This window comes from Lagenorhynchus albirostris, chromosome 10, assembly GCF_949774975.1.
Source record: "Lagenorhynchus albirostris chromosome 10, mLagAlb1.1, whole genome shotgun sequence".
NCBI lineage: Eukaryota > Metazoa > Chordata > Mammalia > Artiodactyla > Delphinidae > Lagenorhynchus > Lagenorhynchus albirostris.
Window position 1 is genome coordinate 78,229,503 of NC_083104.1, and position 12,336 is coordinate 78,241,838.

General features: G+C 36.8%; 1 protein-coding gene across 1 annotated transcript in view; it reads right to left on the minus strand.

Annotated features, from left to right (window-relative positions):
* Positions 1 to 12,336, minus strand: part of PKHD1 (PKHD1 ciliary IPT domain containing fibrocystin/polyductin) — a 433,598-nt gene that overhangs the window by 118,776 nt on the left and 302,486 nt on the right. The window contains exons 53-54 of the mRNA XM_060164227.1: positions 7,860 to 7,973; positions 5,283 to 5,370 (exon numbers count right to left, since the gene is read on the minus strand). Coding sequence (XP_060020210.1) covers positions 5,283 to 5,370; positions 7,860 to 7,973 — 202 coding nt within the window. The remainder of the gene's footprint in view (positions 1 to 5,282; positions 5,371 to 7,859; positions 7,974 to 12,336) is intronic.

Genomic DNA, 12,336 nt, shown 5'->3' on the forward strand with positions numbered 1-12,336 from the left:
CTCTTGTCTCCATGATCCATCATCTACATAGCAGCCAGAGTGATTTTCAAAACCTATATCAGACTCCACTAATTCCCCTGCATAAAACCTTTCAGTAGTTTCCCTTTGATCTCTCACACCTAAACAAGGTACCACGTGACTTGGCATCTGTCATGTCATGCAACTCTACCTACTGCTCACTCTGGTCCAGCTAGAGTGACCACCTTTCTGTTCCCTGAGCCCCAAAGGCCACCTCAGAGACACAGCTGGATGTCCGTCCTTCACTGAGAACTCTTGTCCATTCTCACCAAACAGGAGGATCCCTCTTACCATTCATATCTCAGCTTAAATTTCCCTTCTCCAGAAGGATCTTCCTTGTCCATTCAATATAAAAGAGTACACCTGATACCCCCACCCCCAGCTATCTTGGATCATACCACCCTATTTATTTCCTTTTTCTTTTCTTTTTAACATCTTTACTGGAGTATAATTGCTTTACAATGGTGTGTTAATTTCTGCTTTATAACAAAGTGAATCAGTTATACATATACATATGTCCCCATATCTCTTCCCTCTTGTGTCTCCCTCCCTCTCACCCTCCCTATCCCACCCCTCCAGGTGGTCACAAAGCACCGAGCTGATCTCCCTGTGCTATGTATGCGGCTGCTTCCCACGAGCTATCTATTTTATGTTTGATAGTGTATATGTCCATGTCACTCTCTCACTTTGTCCCAGCTTACCCTTCCCCCTCCCCGTATCCTCAAGTCCATTCTCTAGTAGGTCTGTGTCTTTATTCCCGTTTTGCCCCTAGGTTCTTCATGACCTTTTTTTTTTTTTTTTTAGATTCCATATATATGTGTTAGCAGACGGTATTTGTTTTTCTCTATCTGACTTACCTCACTCTGTATGATAGACTCTAGGTCCATCCACCTCACTACAAATAACTCAATTTCTTTTTTTTAATGTCTGAGTAATATTCCGTTGTATATATGTGCCCCATCTTCTTTATCCATTCATCTGTTGATGGACACTTAGGCTGCTTCCATGTCCTGGCTATTGTAAATAGAGCTGCAGTGAACATTTTGGTACATGACTCTTTTTGAATTATGGTTTTCTCAGGGTATATGCCTAGTAGTGGGATTGCTGGGTCATACGGTAGCTCTATTTTTAGAAGAAAAAGTATCCTTATAGTCTTAATTTACTGTTTATTCCAAGAATGCAAGCTGAATTTTACTAAATGCATTTCTGTTTTGTATCAAACTGAACATTCTTAGTCTTTATATTTTTTGTTTAGGTAAATTATATTAATTAATTATTTCATTTTGAACCATCCTTCACTTGAATAAATCATACTCTTTTTTTAAAAAATAAATTACTGGATTTCATTTGTTGCTGTTTTATTTAGGATATGGCTTGGATGTTGCCTTAGTTTTCTTTTTTTGAGTTACCTTTAGCAGCTGTTTTATAAATTACTTTATGCTTGCTTGCTAAAACAAATTGGAAAGCTTCACATATTTTCCTATGCTATGGAATAGATTGTACAACACAGTAAGTGTCTGATGACTAAGTGAATGGCTAGAAAAACATGACATAAATTTACTTGAGCCATATGTATTCTTGGGAATAAATTTGTGATAACTTTATGTCTTGCTGCTATTGGTTCTTTCAGTTTTATTCTTCTTTAGCTGATTATGATCATTTATATTTTTTTTTAATTTATTCATTTATTTATTTATTTTTGGCTGTGTTGGGTCTTTGTTGTTGTGCGCGGGCTTTCTCTAGTTGCAGCGAACAGGGGCTCCTCTTCGTTGTGGTGCACGGGCTTCTCACTGTGGTGGCTTCTCTTGTTGTGGAGCATGGGTTCTAGGCATGCCGGCTTCACTAGTTGTGGTACGTGGGCTCAGTAGCTGTGGCTCACAGGCTCTAGAGCACAGGCTCAGTAGTTGTGGTGCATGGGCTTAGTTGCTCCGTGGCATGTGGGATCTTTCCAGACCAGGGCTTGAACCTGTGTCCCCTGCATTGGCAGGTGGATTCTTAACCACTGCACCACCAGGGAAGTCCCAATCATTTATATTTCTATATATAATTTTTTAATTTCACAATGACACTATATAGATATATACATTTTTAGATTACAATTTTAATCTCTTTGATATCTATTATAGTTGAATCCCCATTTCTGAATTACATTTTGTTCTCTTTGTATGGTTAGTTATTAGAGATTAAACCAGTACCTCTAAAAAAAAAATCAAGTCTATTAATTTCCTACTTTGTAACTCATCAATTTCTGCCTTTATCAGGTACGGATTGATTCATTAGATTTGTTGGTTACTTTCTTTCTGATTTCTTACATTGACAACTTAGTTTATTTTGTACTTTCTTATTCAACAATGAAAGCATTTAATGTGATGACACATATGGCCATCTCTCATGTAATACTCTCATTACTGTTATTTTCCAAGTAGTCTATTGATAAAGGTTTGATCTCCTCTTAGATACAAAAGTTATGTAGGAGAGCGTTTATCTTTTTTTTCTTCCATCTTGCAAGAGATTAAGGTTGTTGGCTAAACTTTTATTTTAATCTCCATGTTTATTTTATTGTGATTATATTGTATCAATATATAATTTCTGTTTATTAAAATTCATTAAGGTTTTTAATTATATATATTGGAGTAAAGATATATTATACATATATACAAATTAAATTCCCTTTATTATATTGGTTATATTTCTTAATATTTTCTTTATAATTTTAATCTAAAGGTTAAAAACTGAAAGAGGTAAGTAAATTTTATTACTTTCATTCCTTTTGTTTCTGTTAATTTCCTCTCATATTTTTTACCGATTTACTTTATATATTTCTATATTATGTTATCTGGTATAAAACTTTCCTTACTACTGGGGTCTCACTGAAGATTGAAGTCTTTATTAATATAAAATGTATTTATTTTGATTTTTTACTTTTCTTGTGAATAATTTTGAAGTCCTTGCTTCCATTTTATTTTTATTTTAAGGATTCATTTTGTCCAATATTTAACTAAACATTTTTCTGAACTTGTTTGTTTTCCTCTGATAAAAAAAGTTATGATTACATTTTTATTCATTACTAATTTTTTTCTACATAGGGTCATTTTTAACAAGCATATTTTCTTTTTATAATTGGCAGATTTATTCTTTCTTACTTTTATTGTCATTTTGTACCTTTTTTGTTGTTTTAGTTATCACTATTTCATAGTCTTCTCTGTATTTCACCCTTTATTTTATAGTTTCTTTCATTCTTTTTTCTCTCTGGTGATTTGGAAGGTATATGTCTTATTTTATTTATTTATTTATTTATTTATTTGTTTTGCGGTACGTGGGCTTCTCACTGCTGTGGCCTCTCCTGTCGCGGAGCACAGGCCCCGGACAAACAGGCTCAGTGGCCATGGCTCACGGGCACAGCCACTCCACGGCATGTGGTATCCTCTTGGACCGGGGCACGAACCCGCGTCCCCTGCATTGGCAGGCAGACTCCCAACCGCTGCGCCACCAGGGAAGACCTATATGTCCTATTTTTAATTCTGTTAGAATTAACTCATATTTACATATTTACTTCCTATGGCTCTCTTATGTTCCATCTCCAGTTTCCTGTGGCTATAGTCCCCAATTTCAAACCTAGATTTTTATTTGAGAATTATAACCTGTGATGGTTAGTTTATGTGTCACCTTGGCTAGGCTATAGTAGCCAGGTATTCGATCAAACAGGAAGCTTACTGTTGTTGTGAAGGTATTTTGCAAATGTGGTTAACATCTACAGTCAGGTGACTTTAAGTGAAGGAAATGGCCCTCAATAATGTGGGTGGGCCTCATCAATCAGTTGGAAGACTTTAAAGCAAAATTGAAGTTTCCCTGAAAAAGAAGAAATTCTACTTCAAGATTACAGTATCAGATCCTGCTCAAGTCTTTGCACCCTGCCAGCCTGCCCTACAAAATTTTGAACTTATAGCTCTCCTAAGCATATGAGCTAATTCCTTGAAACATATCTCTTTATATATAACATATACTGTATATAATATATATATATACACATACATACACATATAATCTACTATTATATATATTTTATAGAAACAGAACCCTGACTAATACATTAACTTTCAGATTTTATATAGTTTCTTTTACAAGAGCAATTAGAATTTGTCTTATTTTAATAACCATAGTTACAGTATTATATTTAACTTATTCCAATGCTTGCCTTTGATATCTATACTTTATCTACCTTTATACAATTCCTGAATTCTATTTGTATTCTTAAATTTTAGACTCAGTTTAATCTCTTTATTATAACACATTTTTGAATTTTTTTCAGTTCTTGCAAAGCAAAAGAAATCTTTTGTTTGCATTCACATGTGAACAGCATTTTAGCAGGGTCTATGTTTACAAGCCAGGCCTTTGCTTATAATCTTTTCTCCCCTGAACATTTATAGATTTTGCACCACTATCTTCCTACATTTGATGTTGTAGAAAATTCTAATGTTATCAAGCTTTATGTCCCTTTTTGTTTTTCTTTTACTTTTTCACTTTTTTTCTTGTACTGTGAGGATATGTATCTATCATTATTCTCGATGTTATTCAAATTAAATAGAAATAATCCCAGGTCTGTTATGTGTATTTTAGTTAAGTTTTATTCTTTGTGTTGTCATTATTCTGGACTCATTAAAAAGAGCAGTTATCAAAATGCGCTTTTATTTTCTGTTCTCTATTTCTAATACCTTCTCTTTTACTATTTTTATCTCTTGATTTTGTCTTCTTCATTCATGTAGACTCCATCAATTTCTTCATGTTGCCTGCTCGCTTTGACACAGTAGTGATTTCATTCTTTACTGCCTCCAATGTATTATTAAATTCTATTACTGCAGTTTAAATTCCATAAGATTCTTTATGTGCTTCATCTCACTCTTATTTCATTTCTATCTATCTCTTCACCACCTATCATTTCAATTCAGACATTGTGGTCCCTCCTTATATTTCATCTATTAGCTCATAGAATTCATATTTTTTAAGATTTATTGGCAGCAGAAAACATGTATGATCTAAAATTTACTCCTTAAATAAATTATATCCCCCCTGCCTTTAGCTTGTTTTGTTCTTCCTCCATTATGTTACAGAGAATATTTTAAATTCCTTCTAGCCTTTTATTTTTCTATTTATTCATCCTTAAATTATGATCCTTAATCTAAAATTTAATTTCATATTGTAACAAAACCTCCAGCAGAAGCAAACCAAACAAAAAACTACATCTCTAAGTTACTCTCATTCCTTACCTCTCATTGCCTGAGGCAATGTCAGCCCCAAGATGTGTCCAGGATTTCTTAGGATAAGCACTATGAAGCTGAAGTTTCCCAAACACCCCTGAAAATAAAAGGAGCAACAGTTTGATAGGAAAATCCTTCCAAGAAATTAAGGCCACATAAGCAAAACTCATTAGAGAGCTTATTGTGCAAGATACATGATATAGAAACTATATATGAAGATGTCCACCTTATCAGAAAAAGAACACTTAACATCTCACTTGGCTATGAAACATTTTTATTCTCTCAAAAGCTATAGAGAAATGAATGCTACACCACATCTAGTAATCCAAGAGCTGGGAAATAGACCACTCTAATGGTCTATTCCCAGCTAACTAGTTAGATTTCTACCAGTAAGTCACTCCAAACCATTTGCAATTCTGTTGGAAGTTAACTGGTTTTGATATTTTGTGTTATACAGTAGACTTTCCAAAGGCAAGGTAATTTTGTTTCCTGAGGAAAGAGATTTGCTGCTATGAGCTTTGTTTTCCATAGCTGGACCTCAGATATTTTTGTATTACAGATATCAAAGGATAAATCTCTAGCTCATTTGTTCAAAATATAATTTATTTCAGACTCATAAATTAAAGTCTTACCAGGGACATGCTTGATGCAGTCCAGTTTTATTCCTTCAGGTATTTCCTCTTACACATTTTATTACCATTTAAAATCACATGAAGCAAAATTCCTCATATTCTAGTGGTCTAAACATGTTTTGAGCATGAACCCAAGCAGTAACAAAAGTATGATCATGCACACCTAACACATGTCTATTTGTTTGTAGATAAATAACCATACATACAAATGAATATATTCATACATGTTTGAATAAAAGTTCTAATATTTTCTTCCTGCACCCAAATGGATTGATTGTCTTCATACTCCTGGATTAGTGCACCCCCATTTTATTGCAAATCACTAATCTTGAAATCTAAAGATTTCACAAATTTGAGCAGAAAATGTGTAAGGGAAGTAAAAACCAGTAAGGTACAAATAATATGCCTTGGGTTTTCATCCAATGTGAACTAAAAAAGCTCAGTTAATTAGAACCTAACCAAGTGTTTAAGTCAACATCCATGATTTTACCATACTCTAATTCAGCAAAAATTCAGATGATAATAAAACTAAAATAAGGATTAGTGTAAATGGAAAAAATACTCCCGCTTTTAGGACATGACCTGGAATCAATCTTTCATAATAATAATATCATCATCATCATCAAAAAATTAATCACTATTAGCTAAGTAAGCTAGACAGGAGAGTAACATGGAATAATTTAGAGAAATTTCCAACTACAAAGATTTTAACAAAAACCAGTTTATTTCCTTCCATTTACCAGAAAGCAGATTTCCTGATCATTCCCAATCACCAAAGGTTAACTGTAAAATGACACCATTTCCTAGTTGTTTCAAGGAGATTATAATACTTGAAGAGATTAAAATATGTTATTTACTTATGATATCACCAAATTTTAAGCATGCAGTGACGAACATTTCATTCCTTTTTCAATTTAGTATCAGAGAAATCTTTAGAAACACTTGTTTGGCAATACAGCTGGCACTGGGGATCAAGACAGGCACCCTCATATGCTCCCAACACAAAGTCCAGTTCAACATGGCACTCCCTGGAACAGAGTGGACACCACAGGCAAAAAGAGTCCATGCTCCTGTTGTGATCCATCTGGCTTGTCAATTTGAAAAAAGTAAAATATTCCTTAACCTCATATTCTTAAAAAGATAAAATAAATAGCATATATGAAAAATCATTTGAAAACAATAAAGCACTATCAAAGTATTATACGGCAATGGCTATACTTTATGAAACCAGGTTACCAAACTTCAAACTATCCTAACATGATTGTTTTTACTGAGTCACTGAAATCTTATAAAATTAGGATTACCATACAAAGGGAATTTTAAAATGCTAGAAATCTATAAAAAGCCTCTTATACCTTTCCCTTAAAAGTAAGTTATTGAGTGGCCCTTACATCATAGTTATACAAGTCCAGTCCTAGTTTCTGTGCTCTTCTGTGCTTTAAAAAAGGATTTGAATTGGGAGATTGGGATTAACCTGTATACACTGATGTGTAAAAAATGGATGACTAATAATAAATAAATAAATAAATAACATTAAAAAATAATAAAATAAAACAGGATTTGGTATTGTGGCAGTATCAAAGGAAGAAACTGCCAACAGTAAATGTTTCTTAGTAATCTATAGAGCTATCAGTTTAAAAAATATATCAATAACCACATAGTATTTAAAGTTGATAACACAGACTCTTCATCCAGCCTTTGGTGTGTGACCAATCTGGATATGAATCTAAGTTCTGACAGTATAAAACTGTGTGGCTTTCTGCATATTGTTCACCATCTCTGAGGCTTAGTTTTGACATCTGTAAAATGTATACTCCTTACAGGAGAGCTGGTAAGTGAAATAATAAATTCCCTAGAAGAGTGCCTGGAATTTAGTAGGTGTTCTATGAATGGTACGTCCCTATCAGAAACACACACACATTTCATTTTTAATAAAGCTGCACTTTACTCTTACCAATTGTTCCTGGATCAATACGAATTCCGATGAAACGGTCACAAAAGACTCCCTCTGAAGCTCTAAGGAGAATCAGGAGCTTTTTTTCTTTTTCTAAGGGATTTTCTAAAGTACCTGTTTACAAGAAAAGTATATCATGTAAATTAATTTGAAATTTAAGGAGGGAGAGGGAAATTGTGATGTAATTTTGAGAATGCAAAGTAGATGCTATAAAGTAGACTAGATGGAGAAAAGGCAGTGTTCATACATGAAAAAAGAAAAGGTGGAAAAATGAGATGCAGTAAACTTCTCTGAGGGAGATTGGATTATTGTTCAGCAAATATTCACTCTTCTTAGGACAGAGTATACTTTCCTGACCTATTAATACTGAGCCTGGACACATGACTTGTTTTGCCCAATGAAATTCAGGTAGAAGTGACAGTAATGCCAATTCTGAGTTGACGCTTTAAAATGCTTGGCAAGTTTCACCAGGTCACTTGCAATAATGTTCCCTGCCATGAAAGGAGAATTTCTTAAATAACCTCTAGGGCCTGGATGAAGAGACGTACACAGCAGACCCGAATAGAACCCATGAGCTGGAACCAAGTCAAATCAAGTCTGGCATCAACATTTGTTGTTGTGAGCCACTGAGACTTGGTGATTCTTTGTTACACAACATTATTACAGCAAAACCTGATTGATACACTGTCTACCGCTGGATCCCCACATTGCTCTACATGTATTTTAGCATTAAATCTTCACAACAGGGGCTTCCCGGGTGGCGCAGTGGTTGAGCATCTGCCTGCCAATGCAGGGGACACAGGTTCGAGCCCTGGTCTGGGAAGATCCCACATGCCGTGGAGCAACTGGGCCCGTGAGCCACAATTACTGAGCCTGTGCATCTGGAGCCTGTGCTCCGCAACAAAAGAGGCTGCGATAGTGAGAGGCCCGCGCACCGCAATGAAGAGTGGCCCCCGCTTGCCACAACTACAGAAAGCCCTTGCACAGAAACGAAGACCCAACACAGCCATAAATAAATAAATTAAAAAAAAAATACTGGGGCTTCCCTGGTGGCGCAGTGGTTGAGAGTCCGCCTGCCAATGCAGGGGACACGGGTTCGTGCCCCGGTCCAGGAGGATCCCACATGCCATGGAGCGGCTGGGCCCGTGAGCCATGGCCGCTGAGCCTGCGTGTCCCGAGCCTGTGCTCCACAACAGGAGAGGCCACAACAGTGAGAGGCCCGCATACCAAAAAAAAAAAAAAAAAAAATACTGATTACCATAAATCTACTGCACCCATTCCCCTGGCATTTAAAAAAAAAAAAAATTTTCACAACACACTTGAGAAGTAAATATGATTCTTATCTCAGTGTTAAATATTCATACAGAATGAGACTAAGGGGTTAAGGGACTCGTCCAAATTTATCCAACTAGTAAGTATCAGTCTGAATTTGAACAATGGTCTGTTTATGCTGCGTTCTATTAAACAAGTAATAGGTTATTATCTAAGCCTAAATTCTTTTAGCAGTAAAAGGACACAACCTTCAAGCTGTGATACTCAAATAGCAGTTGGGAATTACTTTTGTCCTTAATCTGCTGATGTAAACAGCAGACTTTGGTCACTTTCACAGTATGAGAATAATTTGGGGAAATTACTAAAATTGTGTTTCTGAGTACGGACCTGGCAAAGATTATTTTCTTCAGAAAATATATCTTAGAGTACATAAAATATTACAAAGCATTAGATTTTCTAAGAAGCAACTAGTGAGAAGATTGTCTCCAAACTATATACTGGATTGGAGAAGTTGACAAAACACATCTGCTATCAAACATGCCTTTCCACTTAGAAATTCCTGAAAACATAACCCAAAATGAGGTTGCCAAATATGGTAAAATGAGGTTGCCAAATATGGTAAAATGAAGTAAATGGAAACTTAAAATTGCCTGGTTGTGCTTTTGGCTAAGTGGTCTTTCAGGGGCATAAAATCATTTTCCCCAGTTGGCGCCCCATATATATACCTGGTTAGCCAAAGGCTCGGTGTGAGTTTCCAGCTTGCTACATACCTAGCTCTAGAGTTCAGCCTGCACAACCATTGGTCTACAGGGACTGTTGAAAGTAAGACTCAGAGGGGTAAGTAAATTTCCCTGGAGTCACACAGTAGGCCAACGGGCATGCAAGGATTGGACCCCACAGCGTGTGCTTTCCCAATAAAACGCTAAGGTACACAGAGGCTCCACGTAGGGAACGTCAATCCTCAGCTGAGTGACTAACACATCCTCTTAGCCAAAACAAAGATGTGCGAGAGCAGAAAGAAGGGATGTGGGAAGGAGGAGAATGTGAAGAAAATGTGCGTGGTATAGCTCTTATCTGGCCAGTAAGCCGTTTTCCAACTGTGATTTCATTTATTTCACGGAGGGTAGTTTAGATTCTTGGGGGAAAATGGTCTAGCACTAAACAGATACCAGAGAGAAAAAAAGTAGGACAGTTTTTGCCCTAGAGAAATGTACGCAGAGTCCCACGAAAAGAGTTCAGTGTTCCTCTAAAATCAGAGATTAAATCAATTACGCAACCCAAAACGGCAGCACATGTGGAGCTTTCACAGAAAGTCTGTGCAAAATTAGTCAGCCTGCCGTGATCTTTTGGTATCTGAAATGACCAAAGTTTGTATTCTTTTTTGTGATGTGGGGGAAGGGAAAGATGGAGAATAGGGACGGAGCAGAAAGAAGGCAAGAGTGACCTAAGAGAAGGAAATAGATACTATTTTAACATGAAAATGCAGTGCTTCTCAAATGTGTGAAAGCTGGTAAAGGGAAAGCCTTAAAGTCCGGACTCCTCATTTTATGCTCAAATCTAGCGCTCGAAGAAAGGTGAGGTGCTCTCACCAGCTTGGGCTTTGCCCCTAAATGAGAGGAGCCACCGCTAAGAGAAGGCTCATGGGATCATGCAGTTCTCTGATTTCCCTTTTTAAAGCTGCTTCAAGCTGCTCTCAACTGTAACAAAAGGCATTTTCAACCTGGATGAATGCAGATACTCACGATGGAGGGGAAATCCTTGTCGTCATGCTGCCGAGACAAGCCAGGTGTTTTTGCATATGTGATTTCATTTAATTATCACAACGCTGTGAAGGATATTGTTGAGGCTCTCACAAGGAAACGGAGACAGAGAGAGGTTAAAAAACCTGTCAGAGATTACACAGCTAAAAAGTGGGGAAGCTGGGCTTAGACTTGTAAGTCCCATCCGAAGACACATGGACGTAGCGGAATAGGAAAGAAGTAAACGGAAGTTGTCACAACTTAGGATGATGGTGGGCAACGGAGGGGAAACAGAATACGTTCCAGATGCTAAAATCACCTGGGGAGATGGAAGGAAAATAAGTTCTGGTATATAAAAGATAACGATTATAATGATTTGAGGAATATGGTACAAATGGATTCCATGAACTTCAAAGGTAAGAAAAAGGTTAAAGGACTTTATACGATTTTATTAACTGAACTTCTTTGATGGAATCAAATATAAACCTAGTTTACATTTAAGTCCACTCTTTTAGCACGACTCCCCACAGCTTGTGACTAAGCCAGCCCACCCTGAATTATTTACCTCCACCCTCCTCTGTGCCCGTGAGATTCCCCAGGCTTTATGTGCCTACTTTCATCCTGTCTAACTCCTAATCATCCCTCAAAACTTGGCTCCACTATAATTTATTTCTAAAAGCCTCCTATGACCTAGAGCTAGATGCCCCCTTTTGTGCATAAAAATGTCCGCACCTCTTGCTGCAGTAAGTCTTCTTCGAGGAACTTGTCCTAAAGAAATAGTATAGAACACGGGCAAGGGTTCATGCTCAAAGTTCTCCACTGTAGTGCTACCTATTTACAATAGCGGACATCGGAAAACTCCTTGAAATAGCAAATGATTGGGAACAGCTTTGTGCGTTTAGAACCCCTTCCTTCCCCGCCACCTGCGCCCCGGTTTCCTTGCCACGCTTGAGAGCTGAGCCACCTAAACCGAGTCCCCAAACAAGAGCAAACCCAGCTCAGAGGCCACCTCCTCTGGGAGCCTTCCTTGTCAACTACGTCTGTTTTAAGTAGCCCGCTGTGGGCTACCACACAGGCCATGCTTTACCTCAGTGCTTCAAGACTGTACTGTAAGTGTCTTTTATCAGACTGCCTCCTCTTTACAGTACACTCCCTGAGAGAAGGAGCTGTGTCTTTCCAGCAAAGTTCACATCTATTTTGTCCCCAAAATGGTGAACTAAGTAATTTTAACCAATCCTCTTGCAGAAAACAATTAAAAATAAAAGGGATACTCCACAGTAAAAAAGACACCGATGTTATAAGAAGAGTAAGTATGTATGTGCCTAGCATCATAGCTTCAGAATAAAGCAAAAATGAGCAGATATACCAAAAATAACAGTGGCAAATTAAATAAACAAGAAAATAGTAAGGATGCAACAGTTTTGACTAATATAATTAGCAAACAACATAATATGTGTAGATGCAAA